This window comes from Lynx canadensis, chromosome E1 (genome assembly GCF_007474595.2).
Source record: "Lynx canadensis isolate LIC74 chromosome E1, mLynCan4.pri.v2, whole genome shotgun sequence".
In the NCBI taxonomy this organism is placed as follows: domain Eukaryota; kingdom Metazoa; phylum Chordata; class Mammalia; order Carnivora; family Felidae; genus Lynx; species Lynx canadensis.
The window spans coordinates 38,614,834-38,642,466 of record NC_044316.2 but is presented as its reverse complement, the minus strand read 5'-3'; the positions used below and the strand labels follow the sequence as shown (position 1 = coordinate 38,642,466).

Here is a 27,633-nt window from a genome sequence, read left to right as displayed (position 1 = left end):
TCCTAGAGCTGTCCCTGCCCTCCGAGAGGAGGAGAGCGGAGGCAAGCAGTCTAGAGGGAAACCTTCCCAATTTCTGACAAATCAGTGCCAACCACATTGTGGGCACCGAGAGGGCAGGGCCTGGCTCCACTGACTGGTCTTTTGAGGGCAGAGGGAATTGGCATGGGGAAGTTTGTGCTGGTTTCCTTCATCCTGGCCCAGCTGGAGAGAAGACAAAATAGTGCCCCAGCCTTAATTATGCTAATCCTCTGCTCCCCAAAATGTGTGGGTACAGACATAGGGTTTCGATGGCCACCCCCAGATACCATGAGAAAAAAAGCTTGAAAGAATAGCAGAAGATCTGGGCTGCCCACATGTAAAGATGAAAGCCTGGAGGCGAGAACAGGCCATGCCTTCCAGGCAGGGCATGTGTTGCCCCCAAGCTGAGTCAGAGGTTGGGAGGGAGGAGTTGGGGTACACAGTGCCAGGGGCTGTGGTGCCCCCACCCCTATCCCACCTGGGATTCTTGACACCTCCCAGCCCAGGGAGAAGGCCCTCCCCACACAGGAGGAAGGAAACCAGCTTAGCGACTCTCTGGAGGCCTGAAGGACAGCCCTGCACCAGGAGGCAGGCGGGAAACCCAGGAGTCCTGGCGCCCAGCCCAGAGAGTGAATGAGAGAAATACCTTGGAGGGGAGGAAACAGCCCAGAGTGAGGCAGACACATGGTGCCCCCAGCAGCTCCCAGATGTGACCCATAAGGGGGAACTGGCCAAAGGGGCTGGATGGGGAAAGTGAACACATTTCCAAACAAGAAGAGAAGAAAACAGGGCCATGAGAATGGGGGAGGGGGCAGAGCCAGCCTGGCCCTCACCTGCTGTCCTCTCCTCCAGGTCACGGTCAGAGATAGTGTCATTTAGGCCACCAAAGATCAAAGAGGTCCTGGGGTCCTGGGTGGATTCCCCCCTCCCCTAATCTTCATTCCTAGCCTCCTCTGGCACCCCTTCCCCAGGACCAAGCCAAGCCGGGAGTCCGCAGGACCAAGGTGGTGCCTGGGAGGCCTGGACAGTGCCAGGGGCAGCCCTCATACCATCCTCCCACTGGCTTCCCTCCCGCCTGCTCTCAGCCGCCACACATATCTCAGCTGTCCAATCCGATTAGGGCCCCTGTCCAGTGAGCCGGACAAGGAGGCCACTGGGCAGGGGAGAGACGGGGACAAGGACGCTGAGCAGGCATGGCAGAAGGAAGGTGGAGACGGGGCTCAGGGGAGAAGATGTGGAGCCCCAGAGGAAGAAAAGCCTAGTAGAGAGATCTGTCCTCTCTGACCACAGGCTCTCTGGCAACAGCCACCACCGGCATTAGGGTAATTCTGCAGCCCCTAGGGCAATAGCCTGCCTGATTCCACCATCCCCCAGATGGGCAAGGATTGGGGCGAGGGAAAGCCAAAGCAGAGAGACTGACCTAGATTTAGGAACAGAATCCCATCTTAGAACCCCCACTCCCACCCCAGCGGAAACTACCATTTGCACTGGGTTTTAGAATACATTGTCTTACGGGGCCTTTATGGAGGTGTCCCTATCAGGCAAGCGGGGCTTGCTACCAATAGCCATTTTTACAAATGAAGAAACTGAGGGAGATAGTCTGAGACATTAGTCTGCTGTCTTCCTTGTATTAGCCTCACTGAAATAAATTCCCTTCTTTGTCAAAGAAAGAAAAAAAGGAAGGAAGGAAGGAAGGAAGGAAGGAAGGAAGGAAGGAAGGAAGGAAGGAAGGAAAAGAAAGAAAGCAAAGAAAGAGAGAGAGAGAGAGAGAGAGAGAGAAGAAAGAAAGAAAGAAAGAAAGAAAGAAAGAAAAGAAAGAAAAGAAAGAGAGAAAGAAGAAGGAAAGAAAACTGAGGCTTCAGTACAAATGCACATACCTGTTCACACTCAGAATCTCTACTTTGCTTCCTGGGTCAAGAGCAGAACTAAGTCTGAAGTCACTCCATTATCCACCCTTTCCTACAAAACCAACCTGTTGGGGATCCAAGGAGTCATGGAGACTGCAAAGCACACCCCACACCTAGATAGAGTTCACAGTTGGGGACAGGGGACATGCAGCCCACTCCACCACAGAGAGCTAGAGGGGTTCCCCCGAAGTGTGACCAGTCTTTCCTATCACTCTCCTCCCCAGTCGGCTCTGCTCAGAGGCGATATACACACATTCACACAGTTACTCTGACAGGTCATACACCCCTCCTGCAAACCCACTAAACCAGAATGAGATGCCCTAGATCTTCAGAGAGCAGGCTTTGTCAGCCCCCAGCTGGAGGGAAAAATAAGCCACTGTAAACAGTAGGTGCCATTCAACCCTTTCCCAGAGAGCCTGCAGGAGGGCAGAAGCTTGGGGTAACACCAGGAGCCTGAGGCTCTGAAAGCCAAGGAGCCCAGGGAGCTGGCATGGCTGGGTGGCCTCCCAGATCTGGTCCACACCCCCTTCCCCAGCCATCTGGGCTGAGCCTGTTCTGGCCTGGGCCACATTCTGGGATCTCTCCCCTCAATGCACGCAGCCACCTTTATCCAAAGCTTGTAGATTTAAAATCACATGGTCTACACACACACACACACACACACACACACACACACACACACACACACGTAGTTGGGGGGGGGTTCTTTGCAATAGGTGCTGAGGTATTGGCAGTGATGGGGGCTCTAAGCTGAAAGAATGAAAGAACTTTCCCTAGAGGAACAGGTCACCGAAAACTGCTCACAACCTCCACTACCCTCCAGCAAAGCCTTTAGCCACCTAAGTGTGAGATCTGGAAAGGGGTATTAGTTCCCCTACAAGGTGAGTAGGGAGTTGGGGGCAAACCAAAGTCCCAAGCTCTTGGGGCGGGGAGGCCAGGAGGAAGCGAGAGACAAATCCCCCTGGAAGGCTCTGGTTCCTCTCCTGCTCCCTCCACTATCACCCCAGCACTGTAAATTCTCCTGTCGAGGTGAGGTGGGGGAAGGGGGATTAGGCAATACTGCAAAGGAGGGTGCAAGGGCGTGGGGCCTGGGCAGACCTTCCCCCCACTTTCCATTCTTAGCCTGAGATCGGGGAATGCCTGGGAGGGAGCGCGGGAAGGGCGCTGCAGGGTGCGGGGGGCTCCGAGCTCTCAGACACCCCACTGTTCCCAGGCTCCCACCTCCCCGGACCACAGTGATCAGTGGGGGAGGAGGGATGGGGAAAGCCTGAACTGGCGAGAGGGAAACGACCAGATCAGCAGCGGAGAAGCCCGGCGGAAGGCGGCCGAGGGGGAATTGGGAAGGGGCGTGCGCGGTCCTACCTGCTCAGGTGTGTGCTGGCAGGGGGGCGATGGGGTTCCCAGGAGAACCGGGGAAGCCCTCTCAGCTCGATTCAGGATTCCCCCCTGCTTCTGGGTTAGGCTGCTGCAAGAGGCACGGGTTTCCGTTGGGTCCTAAAGGCCCTCGCCAAACAGTAAGCTCTCCCCGCCCTCTTCCACCAGCCCTGGCTGGGTCAGCGGGTGCAGAGCTGACTGATGGGGGGAGAAGGAACTCACTGGGAGAAAGCAGGGTGTCTCAGTCATGGGCTGGAGACCGGAACAGTCCTCAGTCTCAAATACACAGCACATGGATGACTTTAGCTGAAGATAGGATAATATTTGACAAGAGGAAAAGGACATTTCTTCCTTCCTGCCCCTAGCAGATGATTTGGGCTTTGATGTTGAAGATGGGGGTTAAGATTTCCTTCCTTACCACTCCTGTTAAGCCACTTAGCCATTGAGAATTTGGGGATGGAGGTATGCATTTTGGACAGGTGCTCACTCCTATCCCGCCCCTCAGAGACATAGCACAATCTCCCCATCCCTCCCCACTATTCCTAAGTACCTAGGACGCCACCCAGGGGAGGGGAGGGCGATTTCCCCAGAAGTAAAAGGGCGATGAGACATCCATAGCAGTTGGAAACTGGTAGTTTCATATCCTAGCTAGGGTGTGTGTACCTGGGAGTGTGCTAAAGTGGGCAGACATGCACATACAGATGAGAGTATGAGCAGGTGGAGCTGGGGGGCTTTGGGTTACACCTATCACCAGAAATGGCAATTGTCAGCAGAAGGACGAGATTCAGAACACATAGGGGTCAACCAGTGCCGCTGCCCAGCCCTTAATCCTGAAACTTTATCAGAATGAATTCAGTAAAGAAAGAGTATTTTCCCAGCAACCATTTGGGATAAATACAAGGGACAGAGGGACCTCTTAGCACAATTAGATCAGCTTCAAGGTTACAGGCCCAGTTTAGGATAGGTGATTTTCCCAAGTACCTCAAAAGGAGGCACTGGGGTTTGGGTTTGGTGGGCCAGGGAAAGGTGGATGGGAGGGCTGCAGAGGGCTGGAGTGAGAGTATTTTGCAAGAATTGCATGCATCTTCAGCAGCAGCAGAGCAGGGAAAGTGTCATGGGGTGAAGGGACTCTGTGGGGCAGGAGGTAGTCAGGGACAGATTCAAGGGCAGGGAGAAAGTATGGCCTCTTCCTAGAAGGGGAGAGGGCAGCAGTGTTTCACCCACATCTTTCTCCCCCTTATAGGAATTACTGAGGAAAGGAGCTAGACAGGAAGGATGGAGGCCCCAGGGTGGAGTCCATGGGGTGAGCTCAGGTCAAGCCTTTCTCCCTAACGTGCCTCAGTTCCCTCCCAGCTGTTAACCAGGGCTCTTGGTTCTTCCCAGGCAGTTAATGAGTGTTTACAAAAGAACTTGGAGATCCTCAGATCTCAGCTGGGCCGCCACTACAGTTATAAAGCCCAATAAGGGCGAGTGTTATTTGGAGAGGGGAGGAGTAGGGCAAGAGGGAAACGCACTCCTCTCTTACAAACTAAGGATAAAACCGAGCCCAGAGAGGAGCGCAAGCCTCAGCTGCCACAGGATATCCTTGTGCCCAGGGACGGAGGTCACGCACCCCAGTACCTTCAACCACCACCAAAGGCTGGCCTCCAGCTAACTGCAGGCAGAACCCAGACTAGCAGCTGGTCTTCATTAACTCCAGCTTTTTTTCACCCCCCACCGCGAACCCAAGGCTTCTGCAGGCCTTAGCTAGAGGGGGCTGCCCTAGCCCGACCTTGCAGCTGACTCGGGGACTGGGGGCACCGCACCAAAGGCCAAGTTACCAGCTGAAAATAAAGTTGAAGCAAGATTCCCTTTCCCCATGGGGAGCAAGGAGAGAGGAAAGAAAGGAGTGTGGGGGTGAGAGGGTGGAGGTGGGGGAATTTAGGGCAAACAGCAGGCAGTGAAGTCAGCTGGATTGAGGCCCAGAAACCCCCACACCCTGGGGCCAAGTCTTACTCCAGCTTTGCTTTCAGCTTGAGTCTTGGCTAGGCCCCAAACTAGGGAAGGCCCTGGCTGCCCCTTTCCGCCTCCCTACCCCCACCCTTATTAAATACACATTTTATCTCTCAGCATCTTCATTATCTTAACTGAAGGAGACAAGCAGTGGATGGCGGCAGCGGAGAGCGCGTCGGGAGAGGGGGGCGGTGTGGGGAGCAGGCGCACCCTTGTTATAAAGTGCTGATCTAGCTCTTTCAGGCAGTGTGGGAAACAGAGGAGGGATCAAAGAGAGGGAGGCTGATTCAGAACTCAATTAGAGCTTTTTAAAAAAGGAGCTGGCTCTCTCCTTTCCCCAGTCTTCAGACAGCCTCTACCCAGGCCCCTTGCACCCAATTAGCTTCTACTGCCAGTGCCTTGGGGCTGGGGTTGAAAATCAAGGGAGGCCAGAGGGCACACCTTCTCCCCCTACAGAATGCACTTCTGAGAAGAGGGAGACCAGTGCTGTTTGCAGCATGAAGGGGAATGTCTTAGAAGGCACCTCAGATTTTCAGGAAGAACCTGAGATCACCACTTTCTTCAAAAGTTACAAAGTGGGACACCAAAGGTGTGTTCCTCCCTGATCCCTTGCCAAATGGAGGCAAAGCTTCTGGCCAATCCCTAGGGACACTAGGTAACATCCAGACAGGTGCCCATCTTCCCAGCCCATGGGTAGGACTCCCTCTCCCCAAACCCGAGGCTTCCTGGGAGCAGTGTGGAAGTTGCCTCAAGCAAAATGCCACTACATCAGAGGGAGCGATTGGTACGCATCTGTGAGACCAATAAACGCTCCACAATATGTCAAGACACATCTTGTAAGATGGAGCACCCTTCTTTTACAGGGCCCTGCTCCACCTCCGTGCAGAAACACCAACAGTGTTTACCTTCTGATAACTGGCCTTGAGATGGAGGAAAAGGTAGTGTCTTCCTTGGTTCATTTATCCGTCCATTCAATGACTGTTTACTGAATACCTACCAGGTACCCAACGCTGTACTAGGTGCTGGGGACAGACACAAAGGTAAGCAACATCTTGGCTCTTTCTTTTGGTCTCCCTCGGTAGTCAAGGCAACACCTCTCAATAGATATTTTTGAAGATCCTCAAGAAGTATCTCAATCCTACCTCCCAGTTCTTATTGGTCAATCTTAAAAGGGCACTTAATAAAGGCAGGGAGCAGTGGATGGGGGGTGGGTAGCAAATAGAGCTCTGCCAATATTTTTGATCTCTGGGTAGCTTGGACCTCACACAATCTTGCCAGTTAGTTATCTACCCACAGGCAAGTCTTCACTGAGCCAGAAATGTCAGCGGCAGTTCTGGGGTTGAAACACACCAATTTTATTGTGTCTATGTTCTTTCCATGGCAATACCCATCAACACTCTACGGAAGCTTAATCTGCTTCTGTGAAGAAATATAAATCAGGATATAGACACACACCCCACCACCTTCAAGAGGAAGAATGTAGGTCAGCATCTTTGCCACTACTCTATGTGAAACAGGCTACAATCCTGGCAAAAACTAGTAACCACAAGTCCGGCCCATCCCTCTAAAAATCCCACTACCTTCCCATAGCTCTCAGCTTCAGTGAGAAACGCCAGTAAGAAAAGCACTTTCTTCCTCCTCTCAGTCTGCTCTCTGGCTGTCTGAATTACACTTAAGACTTCACTGACAAACATACATCAGCTTTTGCTCCCACAAGGGCAGTGGAAGCCAAGCAGGGACTCTAAGTCTGCTTCACGCATCATTGACAGAACCAACCCTGTTCCAATTGCTGAAGTCTTAAGAGCAGCAATGACCTAGAAATTGACAGTGGGGGGAGAACTGAAGGAAAGGAAACTAACAAACCAGTACACAAAAAACCCTATTTCCAAATACCAGGGGAAAGGGAGAGAAAAGAGGTAGAGGGGAAAGAAATTTCGCCCTTTTGAATCTGCAAATGCAATCTTGGCTCAGAGCCATGGAGGATACATAGCAGCCCCACTGCGAGTCAAGCCATGTTCCTGACTCAAGCCCTACAGTTAAGAGAAAGGCGCCAAGCCTCAAACACAACGAGGTGGGGAGGCCGCTCCTTTTTGGGCAGGATCCTACTGTGGACACAGAACAGACAGCAGCTGCCCACAGTGTGGAAACAAACTGTAAAGCAGTCACGTCTCTTAAGGCTGCAGCATCCAATAAAATGTAATTTAAATCAAGCCTCGCATCTGTTCTCAATCCCATTCAGTCTCTGCTTTCCATCAGCCTTCGGACAATCTTTGCAATTATGCTTGTTAACCCTTGTAGCCCCAGACACTCTCAGGCTTCTAGGTACAGAACTGTGTTTTCCACTCACAGATGACCCTCAGAGGGAGGGAGTAACCTGGTAAAGGTGAGAAGGCGAGAACGACATTCAGACTCTCATGTACAGACAATGCTCTGCCACACCCACCGGTGGGTAGTGTTCATTTCAGAGGGCTCTCTCTGCATGTCCTTCTTCTATCCCATACCATCTGCCGTGGCCCAGATCACATTACAAGGATAGAGTGGGCAGCATGAATGAAACACTGGCCAACAGATCATTTGTACAATATCAAGTTCCCCAACTCAAGTCCTGTCCGAGAGGTAAAAGAGCTCAGTGAGCACAGACTTGGTCACTGGCTCTCAGACCATTCACATCGCACATGGTTTGCATTCCAAGCATCTGCTTGAGTTATAAAAGTATAGTAATCTCCCAAAGGGATCAAACTGGTTTTCTCCCCCTTCCCTCAAAACTACCCCAGCCCCAAGCCTGCAGTTTTAAGGTAGTCAGTGTTATAATGGTGCCCTCTGGTGTCCCCATCACAAATTACCATTGAATGCCACTGGAAACCAAATGAAGCAAAGGGAAGACTTGAGTAGCCACATGGATTAATTTATCTAATAAGACTGGAAAAATCTGAGGCTCAGATGAAAAGGCTCAGATGAAAATCCAACCCCAAACGAAAGCATCTGGAAACAAGTGGCTTCATCTGAGGGCAGCTAAGACTGTGGGACAGTTTGGGGAGAAATTTTCACATGGTTTTCTGAAAGTCTGAGCTCTCTTGAAGTGTGCATGCTTAAAAAGACAAAGGATGCAACTTGAAAATAAATGTATTCACAATCCGTACAGTTACTGTCCCTTTACCACCCCCACAGCCTTGGGAGTGCCCAAGAAGCTCAATGAGTCTTTAAAATGTCACTGTGGAAGCACTTGCAACACAAACACAATATCCTCCAAAAAGAAAGAAATTCTTTGATCAAATCTCCAGATCTCCACGTGGACTTGCTTATTTTCCTGCAACATCCTTTTTCTCTCTTCTTACTCTAGCCCCAAGGTTCTTTAAAATATGCCAATGTCTGAAGAAACTAAGAGGTAAATACAGGCACATTCCACAACATAAATCTTGTGTACTGTAATATAAGCATATTGGTTAGAGATACACAAGAGGTGGAGGTAGTGAATATAATTAAAAAAGGTCTACTTGGTAATTTTTAATGCATAAAATAAGACCCCAAATTATTATTCTGCACTAATATTCATGAATCCATAGATTAAAATTTATCAGTTTCATGTTAAAAAAAGGTCATATTGTTTTCACAAATTACCATTGAATGCCACTGAATGGATAAAGTACTAAAATGAAGACTCCATAGATCTCTAAATGCCAGCTGGATACTTTCAGGTAGCGTCATTAGTATAAAAGAAAAGAATTTAAGGCAATCCAGTAGCTAAGATATTTCCGATTAAAGCTTTGTCTTTTAGAGCATGCTCTACTTCCTTCTCTTCAATCTTCAAAGACACCTGGAAAGAAGAGAAAAAGACTTTTCATGGTGGAGAACTCACAAAAGTCAAGTTTTTATTACACACATTTCTACCATGTTGAACTTCTGTCACAAGAGGCAAGAAGTCAATGGCCCACAGAGAATGCTTCATTCATACCATTGCCCCATCCTCACAGATCTTTTTTTTTTTTTTAATTTTTAAAAATGTTTATTTTTGAGAAACAGAGTGCAAGCAGGGGAGGGGCAGAGAGGGAGTGACAGATCCAAAGCAGGCCCCAGGCTGTGAGCTGTCAGTACAGCTCAGACAAGGAGCTTGAAATCATGAACTACCAGATCGTGACCTGAGCTGAAGTGGGATCATGACCTGAGCTGAAGTCAGAGGCTTAACCGACTGAGCCACTAGGTGCCCCCCATCCTCACAGATCTTTAACTCTACTTAACAAAAAAAATTGTTTACCTAACTGTGGTCATATTTAAATCTTTACTTTAGCAAAAGATAATCTCTCCAAAACATGACAATTAAAAGCATTATCACAAAGAAGCAGTTAGTTGTACCTTTGTGAAGCGGGTTTCCTTGTTTTTCTTTAATCCTAAAATGCCCCTGGCCTCCAAGAGCCCTGAAAGTGACAAACACTCTGACTGGTCCACAGCTGCCACCTGCTGTTTGCGACAGACGTTACTATAGGCTTCATGTAACTGGGAGGAATAAGGAAGAACAAAAGTTGTTTAAAAGTTCTATCTTTTGTAACTTTATAATCTTTTTTTTTTTTTTTAAATTGTGAGTTCGCATTTGTAGGTTATCTGAATACCCTAATTTTCCCTCTTTTCAATCAAATCATCAAAGAGGCACACTGTAGACATTGCCAACAGACTGTACTGTAATGCAGGAGAGGAGCTCTATATATTTCTTAGGGAGAGGAAGAAATGGAGAGGAGGAAATTAATGGGAAATTCTCAACCACAACCCAAGGGAAATAAAGCCAGTTGCCTTTTATATGGTACCAATATTTATTCTTATTGTTAAAAATCCATTTTTAATTCATATCAGCTGGAGCATAATAGGCCTTTTGGACAATATCTGCTCTGCAAAGCAGATTCTCAACTCACCTTCCCCAGAGTGACCTCTTTGATTTTCAGCTGCCTGGTCAAGAGCAGCAAAGAGCAGACCAATATCTTCTGCTGAAGGGGGAAGGAATCTTGTGCCCCTTCTTGGCTCAAAGTCATTCTGTTACCATCAACTTCTGAGATGACTTGGGATATGTGAATAAGACCAACCCTCTTGGGAACCAGTGACTCAGAGGGCGATTTACCTAAAAAGTAAATAAATCAAGCTTAATTAAAATTTTAAAATATCGTGTGCATTGAGACAGATAATACTAAGTTTTAGCTGAAAGAAATTCAAGTGCAGTCATGTGGTGGCAAAAGCGGAGGTTCCAACTCTGTGACTAGAAGCCAAAGGATGAGAGACAATGCTATCCTTAAAAATATGATGACTTGGAAAATTGGGTTTTCCTCTTTCTGGGTAGAACGGCAAGCTATTTTGTCCTGTGGAATGCAATTTAATGTCAGGGAGACAAAATCCACCTCAGGAAAGAAGGACTAGACAGAAAACTACTGTATTCTGCCTTGGAAGTTCTTAGTATCTTGAAGATGAAAAAGAACAGAACCTTAAGGCAAGGATGATTGTGCATGGTAATTAAGAAAGGAAAAAGAAATTGTAAGAATTACCTAATATCTTGAATCAAATGAGTGGCTAAATGTGGACAGTAAAGGGAATCCTACATAATTCTTCTAGATAGCCTACCCAAATGACCTTTGAGGTTTGGTTCACTTGCCTAAGCTGATCTACAATAGAGCAACACTTGAGAAAATGTCATTGGATATCTTAGCAGATAGCACCATCTCGGAGGCGGGAGGTTGGGGAACTGCCAACGAGATGCCTAGGACTGTGGCCTCATTGTTTGGACAGAGGAGGGATTTGCTCTGTAACAACCTTTGCCTAAGTTACTTCCTCAGACCACATGCAGTCACCCCGAAGCAATTTGCTTCTATTTTGTTACCACAAATGGGATGCTGCTGTGAACTAGCGGTAGTAGAGAAACTGGAGATCACTGATCAAGTAGCTGAATCTTAAAGTTGAAAGGAATTTAGAGGTCTCTTCTTGCTTCCTACCCCAAACAATCCCAACCAGTGATCATCTATCCAGCTTTTGTTTGAATATCTTCAAAGCTAGGGAACCCACATATGTGTCAAAGAAACCCAGTTACTGCTATTTACTAGAAAGTGCCTTCTTATATTTAGTTGAAATCAGCCTCCGTATAGCTTTCTGGAGCCATTAAAAGCTAATCACACATACCAGAGATCAAAAGACAGGAATGTAGTTAGTCTGATAATTTATGCCAGAAGCTTACAACCTCCTTTAGCTATGTGTGTGCCAGTGGTGCTCACAGGGGCACTGACAAGCCTAAATGTTATTGCTTGAGGAAAAGGAATAATCTGAAAAGTTAAAGAGAAACCAATAACCTAATCTATGCATTGGTATATATTACCTACCATTAATTAGCATACGCTCTGAATTTGGCTACTTCTGAAATATTTTTATTGATTTCCTTTCAACAAATTGATGAAAAGGAAGGGAGGAAGGGAGAGAAGGGGAGAGGGGGAGAAAAAAGGAAAGGAAAGGAAAGGAAAGGAAAGGAAAGGAAAGGAAAGGAAAGGAAAGGAGAAAAAAGAAAGGAACGGAAAAGAAGAGAGAAAAGAAAAGAAAAGAAAAGAAAAGAAAAGAAAAGAAAAGAAAAGAAAAGAAAAGAAAAGAAAAGAAAAGAGGGAAGGGAGGGGAGGGAAGGGAAGAAAAGAAAGTGAGTTTTCTATGGAACTATAGTGCTAGAAACAATTTTGATAACTCTCAACCACTGCAAGAGTGAAAGAGGAAACAATCAAATCAGACTGTCTTGTTTCTAAAGATTAACACTGGATATTAAAATACTGACAAGATACATAGTTCAGGGCCATTTTACATCCGCCATGACTAAGAGAACAAAGCTAACGGAAAGGAAAATTAATTTTGTCATTTTTCTAACAGCCCACTGTAGCAATATCATGTTTGTATCTTCACCCTCCTACACATGTGTAAAGGCTTAAGATATCCCAAGTTGAACTAGATTCTCTCACTGTCTGACTCTTATTTACTGGGCTTTCTTTTCACCTTATATCAAGACCTAAAGTGCACTCAACACAAGAACTCAGAGAGAAGCTGGGCAAGCCTTATTGTCTACAATTTTCATTTCTAGAGTTTAGAAAGAAAACTTACTATGACCCAGCCATTTCTATAACACCCTGGGGAGCTCATTTCCAGCAATGCATGGACTACAGTACTGACAGGCCAGACTCAAGTAAAGTAGATGAAATTGACCAAAAACAGAGAATACAGAACAGGATAAGTGTGGATTTAACTGTGTTCATTTCATCTTTCTACCCCTTTCCTCAGAAAAGTTAAGCTTCCAATTATAAAGGAAGACGGGAAGGAGATAAACTACTTACATTCAGACAGCGGTTTGAGGATAGTCTGGCTTTTGACATCTGACTCTACAATTTCAATAGCTCTCCTATAAAAAAATATTTCTAAAATTAATTTAGGCTGAGCCAAACCAAACACCACACCAAACCACCAAGCTCAAAAACAGACACATGTTTTATAATTTCAAAGCCCCTAAATGAAGCTGGGTTATGTCTCAGCTAAAGGGGACTTAATTGCCTTGAAATAATTTCATGGACCAGGGAATCTGAGAAACTTCAACACTATATGGTTTCCTCTTATAGATGCCAAGTAGGTCATCATACATGTGGCCAATAATAACATTCTGAACAAGGAAAAAAATGTCATGGATAGGAGAGAGGATATGTGGGTGGGTGACTGACTACAGAGAGCCAGTACCACCCATATGCACTGGAGCTAAAAGGGGAGTCCTTGGCTACATATACATACGATACATGTAGGCTAAACCACACCAGCCTACATGACAATTGCTCATAGTTGCAGTCTTTACCCAACTAGTTTGCTGACTAGGGGAAACTTTCAAATCCAGGATCATGCCATCTAGCAATAGGCAGAGCTTACTCTCCCACTGCTGTCTCCAAAGTACTTTGCCCACAGGAAGCCATAAGCCAGGCCTGGATCTTTTGCATGGCAGTAGGGGGAGGTTGGACCAGCGGGCCAACACAGCAAGTATCATTTTAATGGACCCAGTGTCCCTACTGGGAAGGAAGAAATTTCATCAGTCAGCACAGAGGCTTTCCCCAGCAGGAGGGGCAGAGGATGGGAAGGGAGAGAGAGGTCTAGAGTACAACTGTGGGGGACCACCAACAGGAGGAAGGGGTGCTCACAAAAGGAAAGGAAGGAAAAAAAAGTCTAAAGGCAAAGATGGTTCAGGTCCATAAATAAACCTGCTTGAGACCAGCTAATGGAAAAGTAAACTGGAGTCTTTTTTAATACAAATGTAATTAACCAATCTATAATCACCACAGGGAGTGCCAGCAACATCTCATTTGTTTCTCCCTCTGTAGGTAATGGACTGATAATGTTTCAGACATTAACACGTGGAAATGCAGAGCTCCCCACTGAGAAACAAGTCCTCCTTTCTGAGTGTAAAAAGTGGCAGAATGCAGCCTCTTAAGCCACATTCACTTGAGTTACATGAGACAATTAACATCATTTCTTTTTTTAATAAAAGTAGCCGACAGTGCCATAACTCACCTGCAAACATCTAGTGCTTTTCGAACATCTCCTGAAACAGCAGAGACTTTTCGGGCACAGAATTGAATTGCAGCATTGTCCAGAACCTGATCTCTAGATACCTTTGGACAAGACATAGGGGATGACAACATGAAGTATAATATTCCCCCTCTCTGTAATTTAGGTCCCTGATATACATATTTTCATGTTAAGTCTAAACTTGACTGGCCACCCTTTAGGATCTAAGAGATGCCTTTTTTGCTCATAAAGTAAATGGAAATTTCACACATTGAAGCATTCTGTAAGCATGTACTTGAGGTTCATGAATGGGGAGAAAAAGCAATCAGAAATTAGCAAAACTAAACTAAAATAAAATCTATTTGGTCATTTTCAAGAGAAAGTTTTTTTCATAGGCCCTATTTTTAAAGGCCATTTAAAAAGGATTGAGGGGCAGGGCGCCTGGGTGGCTCAGCCGGTTGAGCATCCGACTTCTGCTCAGGTCATATCTCGAGGTTTGTGTATGTTCGAGTCCCACAACAGACTATGTGCTGGCAGCTCAGAGCCTGGAGCCTGCTTCAGAGTCTGTGTCTCCTCCTCTCTCTGCCCCGCCCATGCTCATGCTCTGTCTCTCTCTGTCTCTCAATAATAAATAAACATTAAAAAAATTTCTTTTAAAGGATTAAGGGCACTTGGCTGGCTCACTCAGAAGAGCATGATCTTAGGGTCATGAGTCTGAGCTCCACATTGGGTGTAGAGATTACTACAAATACATAAACTTGAAAAAAAAGAGGAAAAAACAGTATTGAGTGATTCTTCTCTTATTTTTATTCCAACACTGAGGCACCCAATAAACGGAGCCTTGGGTGGAAATTCATATAAAAATGTTCTCACTATGGCCCACCAGAACTCCCTGCTAAGGAAAGCAATCTAAGCAAAAATATTTTAGAATGACTGTTAGGCTTCCCCTCCAGAGCTGATCCAAGGGATACATAATGTGGTACAGTAGGTGGGACTTACCAGATCAAGCCGATCCTGCAAGATAGCAGCTATCTGATTTTTGGTATAAGGTGGGAAGTTCAACAGCTGTGGCTTACATTTTTCTCTAGCTTGAAGCCTCGGCAGAATTCTGTCCGTGAGATCCAGGGTATTAGCAATACCTGAGGAGATAAATACTACCAATCATCACGGTCAAATCACCTATAAGGAAAACTAAACCCTTTGAAAGCTGAACAAGATTTCTAGTTATAATCCAGCATTCTAACTGTTGCTTCTCACTTGCCACCCACCCTCCACCCATACTTATTAGGTAAGATGTACACAGTCACCTTAGAATGCTCTGTTCAAGTTAGGTTTAGAATTGTTCACTAATAGGACCAGATAGTCCAAAAATCAGCGGTCTCTGAAATGAAGTATTATAGCATTTCTATTCAGATTTCACAAAACTGATTTTAGGTTAAAATTACTATTATTTTGTAGTAACTTTCATTTTGATAAGAAAGCAGAAAGCTGGCTTGACATAAAATAGGTGATAGATAAGATGAAGCGATTAAAAAAGAATTCTTTAGAACCATCCTGTAACATTAGCAACTGAACACTAACCAATCAGCACCAATCGAGAATTGCTTAACCATGGCCATTCGAACAGCGTGTACAACACATCCTGCCCTTTGCTGTCCAGCTGATCCACCTCGTCCAACACCAACACACTACATATAAAGAGAAGTGATTAGTATCCATGTTCACCTTAACTCTCCAATCTGTGAGATCTGGGCTGACTCAAGTCACATTCCTACAGCTGACACCAGTTTGGAGGTCATAAGCTGTCCTCTCTCCAGTCACTGTTACAATGATAACCCCCCACCATCACATAAAAGTAACATACAGGTTTTTCAAGCAATTAGTTTAAAAACATTTTTTCCAATTTAAAATTAAAACGTGTATTTTTCCTCTCTTCTTTCCCTTTAAGCATATGTAACTACCTCTTGTACAGCAAATATAGGAAATGTTCTTTTTTTATACAAACTGATAAATTCAAGAGACTAGAATATGAGTTTGTGGGCAACAGACCTTGCAGATTTTTATAGAACAACATGCAGCAGAGCAATACTTACATCATGGGGCCCTTCTCTGCAGTCATATGGTTTTCCAGTTTCTTCATCATGTCCTTCCCAGCTGGCCTGCATACTTCTTCCTGACAAATCTCCTGAGCAATAGCTGGGAATACAGCCTGGGCAGTCCTCAAGGACATGCAATTCAGCATGATAGTTTTAAAGCCTTTCAGTTCCTTCTAGAAAAATGCAAACATGAGAGATATTTTGCCCTCAGATAAAGGTTTGATGGGACCTAAAGCGTCTTTGAGGAGTTAAATGCATGTAAGAGAATAAGTTCTACTTTCATTTAGAAAGATTGAGACAATGATGGGGCGCCTGGGTGGCTCAGTCGGTTAAGCGGCTGACTTCAGCTCAGGTCATGATCTCGCGGTCCGTGAGTTCAAGCCCCGCGTCGGGCTCTGTGCTGACAGCTCAGAGCCTGGAGCCTGTTTCGGATTCTGTGTCTCCCTCTCTCTCTGACCCTCCCCCGTTCATGCTCTGTCTCTCTCTGTCTCAAAAATAAACAAACGTTAAAAAAAAAAATTAAAAAAAAAAAAAAAAAAAGAAAGATTTAGACAATGAAACTAAAAACATCTTATTTGAGGGAAGACTTCAATCTCCTAAGCATGTCTACTTTTTCTTAACCCTTAATAACCAAGTGTCATTTTAGCAAGAGCTTCATATTTCAGACTTTCAGTGTACCTTGAGGTCTTGCAGAATTCGGCTTAAACAGGCAGTTTTTCCAGTTCCAGGAGGACCAGAAAGATAAAGACTTCCAGCTTTTTTCCCACAGATGTGCTCCCTCAGGAAATTCCTGATGACATTCATCTCCTTTTCCCTGGCAGGCAGCCGATCTGGGACAGCTGTATTCAGGACCAGCTTTGCTTGCTGGTAGCAAGTGCCTGTGTCAAACGTGAAAGGACAATTAGATACAACAGAGGAGACTAAGAAGATCCACTGGGTTTCATCTGGAGTCACCAGCTTGTTTATGAGGCTGTACTAACAGCGGACATGTAAGAACGAACCTTCTTGCTTGAACAGTCTCATACATGCAGATTCTTTCTCCAGTGGACATCTCTGCTCAGAATTTGTTGTAATCTCTTGACCTTTTCGAACTGAGGAATGTATTTTGTTTTGGTGAACTCTGGCTTGTTCTCTTTTGCTAGGAGACTTAATTGTCAGCTGATTGTCAAACACCAATCTGCGTCCCGTAGGTGTATGGAAGTGAGGGGGGCCATTCTCTTTCTTGCCTTGTTTTGGTGGAGAACAGGGTGGCAAATGGGGAGTGTTGCACAGATTATCATCACCTGAAATATATTAAAATCAAAATATGGTCATTCATAGTAGCGGATAGTAAAAGGACTTGGAACATCTCTGCTTTTCTCAGCAAGAGTCAAATTTCCATAATCAAAACCACCAAAATAAAATGCCTCTCATCTAGAAGCAAATACTGGCCACCAGATGGCACACTGAATCTTACTACTATTTGGCAGAAAGCAAACGGGTTTAGTGGGATGAAATTTTTTAACATTGCTCTAAAACAAGGTTTGTCAGTCTTGGCACCATTGAGATCTTGGACCAAATAATTCTTGTAGGGAGCTATCCTGTGCATTGTAGAATGTTCAGCAGCATCCCTGGCCTTTATCCACTATGCCACTCCCTCAATTGTGACAACCAAAAATGTCTTTAGATACTGCCACATCACCCTTCATTTAAAAACAAAAAAAGATCTAAAACAAGACAGGATTACCAACTACTGTTCTAAAACAATCTTCTATTATTTTGCTTCTATTAATTTCACCATTAATGAGGTGAAAGCTTCAAAATACTATATAAATAACTGCAAGGTCATTTAAAACACTGACGACTAAGTTCAAAATTAAGGAACTGAATACCAGAACTGTTAAGCAGTTCAGAAAGTGACCTCAACACGGAGCTTAACTCTGAAGTTCAGTAAATGAATTTAGCAACTATTTTGAAAATAACCAAAGTGAACAGAGTGGTCTTTTTTTTTAACTAGTTTAAGAACACAGTGGTCTTTTTTTTTTTTTTTTAATTTTTTTTTTTCAACGTTTATTTATTTTTGGGACAGAGAGAGACAGAGCATGAACGGGGGAGGGGCAGAGAGAGAGGGAGACACAGAATCGGAAACAGGCTCCAGGCTCTGAGCCATCAGCCCAGAGCCTGACGCGGGGCTCGAACTCACAGACCGCGAGATCGTGACCTGGCTGAAGTCGGACGCTTAACCGACTGCGCCACCCAGGCGCCCCAAGAACACAGTGGTCTTAAATGAACTTAGGAAGCTGCTTCAAAGGACTAGGCATCTTATTATTGAGGAAAGAGAGGTCAAGAGCTACCAGGCACAGGGCGCCTGGGTGGCTCCATCAGTTGAACACCCGACTCTTGATTTGGGCTCAGGTCATGATCCCAGGGTGGTGGGAATCAAACCCCGAGTGGGGCTCTGTGCCGAGCGTGGAGCTGCTTAACATTCTCTCTCTCCCTCTGCCCCTTCCCCCCACTCATGCTTTCTTTCTCTCTCTCTCTCTCAAACTAAACAAACAAAGAGCTATCAGGCAAAAAGTTGTACTTCTATAATGGATAGCTTACCAAGACGTTTTCTGGGGCTGAGAGGCAGAATTTTTACACAAGAACGGCGTGAGGCCTGGACATTGGTCAGTTCTAGTTTGGTGTCACCAGAAGTTTTAGCTTTGTCCAATGTCCGAGACAGCTTCTTTTTTGGAAAACTGATTGTAGCCTGTGACTGGGATCGGGTTTGAGGCATGATGGCAACACGGCTGGGTACAAAAAAAGGGAACAGGGCAATCTGTCAATATGTAAAAAATGAAGGAAAAGTAGCTAACATGGAATTTATAACGATGAGCAACATTTCATAAGTAAATTATGTGATAACAATATTTTAGCATTCAGTTCTACTTCACATCCAAATCTGAGCAATAATAACAAACACTTGCTGTCTACCTACTATGTGTAAGACGCTGTTATAAGCATTTTATTTTCACTTTAAGGAATCTCTACACCCAGCGTGGAGCTCCGACTCATGACCCCTGAGATCACAAGTCGCATGCTCTACGGACAGAGCCAGCTCGGGGCCCCTTAGGCACTGACTCACTTAAGTTTTACACACTAGAAGTCGGCACTCTTACTATTCTTATTTTACAGAGGAGAAAACTCAGAGGCACAAAAGCCCAAAGTCATAGCAGGCCAGGCATTCTGGCTCCAGAGCCCAAATTCTTAACCACTTGAGTAATGCAATAAAAAGTTTATCTTAACTGACTTCTACAGGACTTCTAATTCCCTCACTCCGGGCACGGGGTGTGTCTTTATCACCAGGTTGGCCCAGCACCCTGACATATATACGGTCTTCCCTCCACCCTGCACTCAGTCCTCACGCCACACCTTCTCAACCCCACTCCGAAACATCTCCCTCCTTCGACATTCAGCCCCTTTATTCCACGCACGACTGCCAGGCTACTCCCTTCTCTTACTCCGACCCCAGACCTCCGACGATCTGAGCTCTTCTCCCCTCACTTCACCTCGAGCCTCAGGGGGAAGCAGCGGCCCTCGCCGTAGCTGCTCTCCCAACTCCGCTGCCTCCTGGGCCCTAGGCCTCCCCGAGCAATCCTCTCCTCTCCACCTCACAGGGCTGAGTACCTCAGTGCTGGCTCTTTCTCACGTCTCTCGCACACGGCTTCTGGGATTCTTCAGGGCAAGTTCCGGAATAAACTACACACCAGCTGCAGTAAAGCCCAGCCGCACTCGCGCCAAATCTGCAAAGCCGCAGCTTTACCGCCTCCCGCCAAAGCCCGACCAGGCTTCTGATTGGCTGTCGCTAGAGCGCCGCGCGCCTTGGCCCACGCCCCCTCCTTCACTTCCAATCCAGTCGGAAGGACCACAACCAATAAGAGAGCCCCAGGTCTCAGAGCCACTGCCAGGCCACGCCCATCGAGCAGAGAGGGATTCTACATCCGGGGCCTCCGCGGAAAGACGCAAGGTTGCGGAGGGAGCGATTCTGGGTAAGGCAAACCGAGCCGGCCGCAAAGGGCAGCGGGAAGTGTAGTCTTAGCTGCAACGCGACTCTGTTTCCATGCTCATTTTTCCGTGGGAGGTGTAGAGATGTGGTTGCCCCTTCTCACTGGCGCGCGTACCCATTTTCATTATCCTAATGGTATGCATTTTCAGAGACCTACTACCTGTCATGACAGGGGAAGGGGGGGCAGTTCTGTGTGCCAGGCGTGATACTAGGCGCTTTACTTACCTAATGTTCAACCTGCAAGTCACAAAGCGAATGTGCAGAGGGTTAGAGGTCACAGCATCTTGGTGGCGATGAAGAGCTTAGGACCCAGATTTCCTGACACCCAAACCGAGGTTTTTTTTGTAAAGCTCTACACATACATAAATAAATACACTACACTCCAATCGCAGTATCTCCTTGATTTGTGTTTCAAAGATAAGAAATAGGGCCAGGTCTTTGCTTTCGTTAAAAATAACATCCTGTGCACCTTCTTATCAATTCCATTAATCCACACCTTGTGGGGAGCTGAGAGAATTATGGACCCTTAATTTTAAAACCTTATTTTATGGCTAAACACTGGGGTTTCAGGGCCAGAGAAGACCCCTATAGAAGAAGAGGCAAGCTGAGCTTTTAATGAAAAATATAAATTAAAGGAGTAATTTACAGGCCGGCTTCCAAAGCTAATAACCTCAGGTTCCCTTGAAGGCCAAAACCCAATTCTAGGTGATGGCAGGCATTTATCTTTCATTCTTTAGTTTCAAATGAAATAGAGCAATGAAGCTGAGAAATAGGAACCAATGGTATTACAATCATCAGTTAATTATAATTAGTTCATACAGGAGATAAAGCACAAATACTGAGTGTTTAAGTGTATGCCAGGCACTGAGCCCACCTATTATCACCTTACTCTCACAAACATCGCATTAAATTGGTGTTATTTTCATTTTGCAAATGAGGAAACTGAAATAGAGGGCTTGAGTAAATTTGCCCAAAGTCACACAACCAGTAAGTGGAAAAACTGGCATTTGAACTCAGGAAGTCTGACAGGAGATCAAATTCTTGACCACTTAAATACAGGGGGAGGTATTAGATGCAGGTCCTAAGTAAGAAACCTTCTGTGTACTTCTAAATAGGAAGGGATGGGGGTGCCTAGTTGGCTCAGTCACAAGAGCTTATGACTCCATCTCTGGCCGTGAGTTCAAGCCCCACGTGGGGTGTAGAGATCACTTAAATAAAACTTCAAAAGTAAATAAATAGGAAGAGATGGTGAAGGAGCACATTTTGGGAAGGCTCTCTAGGAGCTGGAAACCCTAAGTGAAGAGATTAACTGACGTGAATGGAAAAAGTGTTACCGTAGAATGGAGGCTTTTTGACTTGATGGTATTTCTGATCTCTTAATAGAGCGATAGAACCCAGGAAGCAACATTTACTGTTCATGTATTTTGATAACCTGGCCACCTAAGAACTGTCCTTAATAACCTGAAATGGAAACATGTGTCCAGCCAGCTTTAAGGGGTAGTGGCAAACAACCTCCCTCAGTTACAGTGGGCTAGAGGGAGCCCAGGAAGCAATGAGTACTTAATATATACATCTTGCAGGCTATGAAAACACTCACCAAGAAGAAAAACAATGGTCCAAAATAAGCTTACAAGATTAAATGACCACCGTGGAAGCAGGCAGAGAATCACAGAATGTCTGGATTGAAAGGTCCCTAAAAGGTTACCTACATGAAGCTCTCCCTTTCCGATACTACAGGAACACGCTGCACATGCCACCAGTTTCTTGCTTCTGTGCCTCTGTCCTTGCTGTTTCCTGTGTGGAATGCCACACACCATCCTCCCTCCCTGGCTGTCATAAAGCCTTTTAATAACCTACATAGGTTTCTCCTGGCAGCTGTCCTGAAGTGTCCTCCTAGACTCTGAGCTCCCTGGAGGCAAAGACCGTGTCCTATTCATCTTCATATTGTAGGTCCCTGGCAGAGTAAAGTATACAATACCGGCCTGCTGAAAGAACGGAAAGGACATTCCTGCCAACTGGATATCCACCTTTTTCATGAACACTTTTTGTGGCTGGATAGCATAGAGTCCTTTAAATTTCACACCCCATAACCTAGGAGTGGAAAATTAATTCAATTATGTGTAAAAATGATCCAGACTGGGCTCCAGTGCTGTCATGATGTCAGACGTGAAGCATTTCCCTGTAGTTCTCCTCTGGGGTGGTTAGGGTCCTGAGGTTGACATTTTCCTTCTCTTACCTCTGTCTGCAGAGTAACAGAAGTCAGAGGCAGGCAGCATCCTTGCAGCTGTGGCTGGGCGGGGCCAGGAAATACTTAAACAGGCACATTCACAGTAAGCAGCTGTGTCTCAGTAATAATGACAGTTGACACACTGGAGTCCTTATCACCTGCTTAACTGATAACACAGTAGCATGAGGGAAGGAATCAAATCACACTGGAAGGACCCATCCAGTGCACAACATCCTTGTGTGTGCACCCATGCGTGCACACACACGCACACACACACACACACAGACTAGCAATACCATCTCAACAGGACAGAGAAAACCTTACAGGGTTAGGAAGTGAAGCTGAGGGTCATTCACACAAAATCTATTTGAGGGCTATTTAAAGTCACAGGAGGAACAATTAAATCAATAAATAGGTAGTTTATTAATCATATTAATAACAATGATGGGTCAAATAATCAGGGATTCAGCCAATCTGTTAAGTATGGATGAAAATGAAAGGAGGCCTTTCCCCCCTCCCTCTCACATGTTTTCATATCTAAAATTATGTGAAAGTGATTCATACACACACCCATAATGAATCAGTATGGGAAATAATTTCAAGACCTTTCCTAGTGATGAAAAGTGCAAGGTAAGCTCATTAACTCTTGGTGGTGATTATGTCAGCTGACCACAGTAAGCAGAGAATGTCTGGTTCAGTTTTTACACCCCAAGTCAAAGTTCAAGAAAGCCAGCTAAGATTTCAATGCAAAAAGCAGGAAAGGGAAAAAAGAAAAACCAATAAAAATAGACACGCATAGTCTGTCTGCTCTGCCCCCACCTTTTCTTCCATACCTCAGTCTGAGACTGCCATGCAACACAGGTAGAAAGAAGTTTAAGAGATAGAAGGAGAGGACAAGGCCAGAGCATCTCCTGGGTCCCCTGAAATCAGGTAGGTGGCAAACATTGATGACCAGATCTATCAGAATCACCCAGGTGAGCACGGCTAATGAACTGTGGTATTCAAAACAGCAGGAGGGGAGGAGGGAAAACCCCTCCAGCTACCAGATGCTTCCGCCCAAGTCAGTGCATCTACCTTCTCAGAGGTCCTAGTCAAACCACTACACTCACTGGAGGCAACGGATTTTCTCCCCTCTCTATGCCACCACTTGAGGCGGCGTTCCAGACAAGAGTACAGTTTTCAGGTTTTTTTTTTTGTTTTTAAGCAAGGTTTAATTAAACTGCACGGCATCCAGAAGAAAGAAATGTACCAAAGAATCCAACCTGAGACCAGACTATACACTGTGGGGAGGGAGGGGGCAAAATCACTGCTAATTGGGTGAGGGAGCACTGTAATTGGAGTAGAACTCCAAAATAAGTCATACAATAAATTATTTTTTAAAAAGAAAATAAACTGATCCACACGCAAAGATGGACAGACACACACACTCACGCACGCCACACATGTCATTCTAGTCTTTTATTCAGTGTTGACTATGACTTTCACACTGGTCCCCGTGGGAAAGGACAAAGGTTAGACATGAGAAAAGAAGGCTTGGCCCCTCTGCCACCAGTGGAATGAGATTTAAGACAATTAGAGGAAACCCACTAAGCTGTTAGAAACAAGAGTAGAAAGAAGGAAACAGCAGTTATCAAGGAAGATTTTAATTGCTTCAAAGGGAGAGAGGAAGAAAGCAGAGAACTCTAACACAAGTAAAGGCACAATGACCGTGGAGTTGAATGGAACCAAATCCTTCCTTCAGTTAAAGTTATCCTTCTTTTTGTATGTATCTTGAAGGTGGCTGTAATTTTGTTACATTTTGCTTTTAAGAGATGAGTCTTGAAGGCAGACTTGTAATGCCTTCCATTCCCTAAATCAGGGTGTCTTACAGAAAGCCACCTTGACCACATGGCCAGGGACTGAGATTCAGTAGGGAAAGAAAGGCTACAACTGGAATGTGAAGAATTGGATTTGCAGTTGATCGTAGGTTGGGTTTCCAGAAGGACAGACAGCTCAGTGTAGTGCCATCAAAGGGCCTCAGATGCCCTGTACTCCACCCCCAGAACTTTGCGGAAGGGAAGGACCCTGGAGTCACATTTCTCCCCCACTCCCATAAGCACTCAGCCTACAGATTATTTCAAGTGATCAGGAGAATTAAAACACACCCCAACCCTGAGTTGCTCTGTAGCAAGTCTATTTACAATTTTTTCTCACCTCTCCCTGGAGGTAAATCTGGGCTTCAAGTTGGGAAGCTGTCGGGGGAGGGAAGCCCCCAGTGCAATGGCCAGCGGCTAGTCTCCTTGCGTTTGCCAGTTAGGAGTGCTGGGATGCATTTCTGGAGACAGCAGCCTCACATCCATCAGGTGGGGTAGCCCTAAACCCACACTCTGGGAGCCCAGGCTGTGAGGATGATAGGGTTCTGCAGCTGGAGGAAATCCCCACAACAGAAAAAAACCATACCTGGAATATCAAAGTGATTCGATCCAGGTCTGGTGACCAAAAAAGAGGGAAGAGGGGCATCTAGCTCATTTAAAAACCTGGAAGCCACTGCTCTGCTTCCCAGAAAGGGTGGAAAGAAACAGTTAAGTTTTTCCCACTAGAGAAAAACATCATAAAACCAAACCCGCACAAGGGCTTTTAACACAGATTCCTGATGCTTAGTTAGGCAATGTCTCTTCCTTCTGGGAGGGAATAAGGGGGTTAATGGGACTGGGCAATAGTCTCAACATGAGACCACCCAATCTTCCACTGAAGAGACAAAATTCCCACAAGCAGATAAAAAGAGCAGTTTAAAAGGTGAGAAGTTTTAGTGCTCTTGCAGCCAGCCCACCTTAAATCTATTTTACAAGCTTTTTACAACATATAAAATAGATCAATAACTATGAGGATCACATTCCCATTCTTCAATAGTAAATATACATGACAATAAATCTGTTATTAACAGAGGGACCAAATAACGTATAAGGCAAAAGACATTTAAATAGGTACTGTGCCATCAACATGCTCTCAAGAAGAAAATCCCTCTGATTAGATCTAGGCCCAGGCCTTTTTTCATGAGGCCAAGAAAATGAGAATACAATCAATACCCATGTGACACAGCCCAAATGCTGGGGAATATGAGGGACAGCAGGTCACAGAGGAGGAAGATTATCAGCCCCAATGAAAAGCTGGGGTTTGGCTTTTACTTGTGATACTCATTTTGATGCTCTATGTTTGAGTAAAGGAGGAAAAAAAAAGATATACTTTGATAACATTGTACAAAAGGCATCAACTCCCATTTCAAAAACAAATGGGAAGACTTCACAGTCCAAGTTCAGTAACTGGTCAGCATCTCCCTGGAACTCTGCTGCAGAATTAAGTCTTGTAACTCTTTTTCCCTCCACTAGTGCCCTGTCTCAGCTATCCTGGCTTCAGGATGCTAGGGATATACTGCTGGGAGGTTAACTGCTAACAGATTTGAAAATAAAAATAAAGAGAATGATTAGAAAAGTTTGGTGACAGACCTCACCATGGTTTGTCCCAAGGGCCAATGTAGTCCAGGGGATGGCAGAGGATAGCAGACCCCATACAAATAACCCAAGTTGAGAGCTCTCCCATCTAGCACTGGGAAGACGTGGGTTTCACTGGGCACCAGGCACAGATCCTTAGTCTGTGATCTAACAGATTAGAGAGGTCCCTAAGGCAGTTTAAGCCTGTTGATGTACCTGGTGATAATTTTTAATTGACTCTCCCCATCCATTTCAAGGAATAGCCCTGGCTCTCCTGCTCTAACTCCAAGCTTTGAGCAGTCTCTGCACTTGGCAAGAGCTGTAGCAAACCAAACCAACCCATGTGTAGAACCCAGGAGCCCCATCCTGCTGCTGGAGAATGGTGAAGTCCCTGTCGCACCATCCAAGCTCAGTTCCTACCTAAATTGGGACCCATTTCCTCTGTGCCCTTTAACCAGGACTGGAAGACAAAGAAACATATTGCTGACTGCCAAGGAAGATCAATTGGACTGAAGCACACCTCACCAAAGTCTTTGTGCTTCTTGGCACAGAGGAATCTTTGACTATCCCCATAAGCTTCCTCACCCTTCTCTATTTGGTTGTATAACCCCTTCAGTCTTGGGAAGGCAAGAGTGGTGGAGAAAGGAACAGAAAGAACATACTCAGCCAGATGGGCTGTGAACTTTGGAATAAGTTGGCCTTAAAGTCCTTCGAAGTCCACAGAGCTGATCCCTTCCATGAGGTGCTTCACCCTTCCCTTGTCATCCTGGAGCACCCATGAGGGGCTGAAGTTTCTGAGCAGGACTAAAAGGGCCAGGTGTCAAGGCCAAGGCCTTATCTTCCCATCTCCCATTGCAGGTTTTTGGAGTATGTGAATCTGTAATGAACGAAAAAATGGGACTTTTCTCTTGAGGGAGTGGGCAGTGCAGAGAGGAAAAACATCCCTCAGCCTCAGCACCCTGAGGAAATGGGCAGGGATTCCCAGAGGATGCAAATGGCTCCTGGTCCCTTTGCTGCACAGAAACTGACTAGCTCTAAAAGGATCCCCAGTTTATTTCACCCTCTCTTATTAGATGTTTAGTTCAACTGATTAGTATTTAGTATTTGTAATATCCAACTTCTCCCTGGGGTGGTGGCATGGGGTGGGGTGAAAACAAAACCAAAATACCCCTAAAAAGAAAGCAGAACCGTTTCTTTGCCCTTTTTTCAAACATGACCTTTAAAACAGATCACTTCTCTGCAAATTCCTTTCCTGTTTCACTAAAAATGCCCACCCCCCAGAAGTCCTGGCCATGCCAGCCTCCTGAATGATGAAATAGAATATACTCGCCAAGCTTCCCCCACTGTGGGTAGGAGAAGGTAGGAGTACCATTCTCCACCCTGCTCCAACAATGAGTTCATTCATCACAACAAGGCACCTTTCCCCAAAAGGAAAGCAGGAGACATGGAAGCTTTTTCCTCATCTGGCTAGCAGGGCTTGCAAGAGGAGGGATGGATGTAGGGTTTGAGACCCTCCTGTCAATATAAAGAGTCCAATCACCAAGTCTAGAGACGAGATGCATAGATGGAGGTGAGTGGGGAGGACGCTTGGTGTCTAGAGGTGGGTTGCACTGGAGAAACACGTCAGGAGCTCTCATGCAGGTTTCAGGGGAATGGAAGGGACCATCTGAGCACAGGAGAGGGTCCATCCTTATCCTGAGGAACAGGACCAAGCCAGGCTTCACCTGAGAATGGGTGGCAGAGGTGGGGCTCCACGGGCAGCTGAAAAATATAAAAATGAAAACCACATACAGAAGGTCAACCACCAGACCCTGAATAACCCAAACATTCCTGAAATAAGAGACAGGCTCTTTAAGCTAACCTTTAAAATTTAGGGATTGGTTTTGTTGTTATCTTTGTTTTCTTAAGAAAACACTGATGAGGAGAAGCAAATTTTAACCTAAGAAAAACACACCAATTCTACATTCAATGGAATTATGGA

The 27,633-nt window shown here is 45.6% G+C and overlaps 2 protein-coding genes across 8 annotated transcripts in view; both read right to left on the bottom strand.

Moving 5' to 3' along the window:
* The window catches only part of CDC6 (cell division cycle 6), a 45,852-nt gene extending 18,570 nt beyond the window's left edge, over positions 1-27,282 (bottom strand). Inside the window, exons 1-13 of one of the 3 annotated variants that reach the window (XM_030295208.1) lie at positions 27,193-27,282; positions 22,195-22,351; positions 18,515-18,702; positions 16,933-17,214; positions 16,610-16,809; positions 15,929-16,104; positions 15,417-15,523; positions 14,835-14,974; positions 13,839-13,939; positions 12,626-12,690; positions 10,193-10,395; positions 9,642-9,782; positions 8,910-9,105 (exon numbers count right to left, since the gene is read on the bottom strand). In XM_030295208.1, coding sequence (XP_030151068.1) covers positions 9,016-9,105; positions 9,642-9,782; positions 10,193-10,395; positions 12,626-12,690; positions 13,839-13,939; positions 14,835-14,974; positions 15,417-15,523; positions 15,929-16,104; positions 16,610-16,809; positions 16,933-17,214; positions 18,515-18,689 — 1,680 coding nt within the window. In that variant the 5' untranslated portion in view covers positions 18,690-18,702; positions 22,195-22,351; positions 27,193-27,282 and the 3' untranslated portion in view covers positions 8,910-9,015. The other 2 variants (XM_030295211.1, XM_030295209.1) reach the window with 2 other exon arrangements.
* The window catches only part of WIPF2 (WAS/WASL interacting protein family member 2), a 51,562-nt gene continuing 46,513 nt past the window's right edge, over positions 22,585-27,633 (bottom strand). For all 5 annotated transcript variants that reach the window (XM_030295214.1, XM_030295216.1, XM_030295215.1 and 2 more), the window contains one exon: positions 22,585-27,413. In XM_030295214.1, coding sequence (XP_030151074.1) covers positions 27,373-27,413 — 41 coding nt within the window. In that variant the 3' untranslated portion in view covers positions 22,585-27,372. The remainder of the gene's footprint in view (positions 27,414-27,633) is intronic.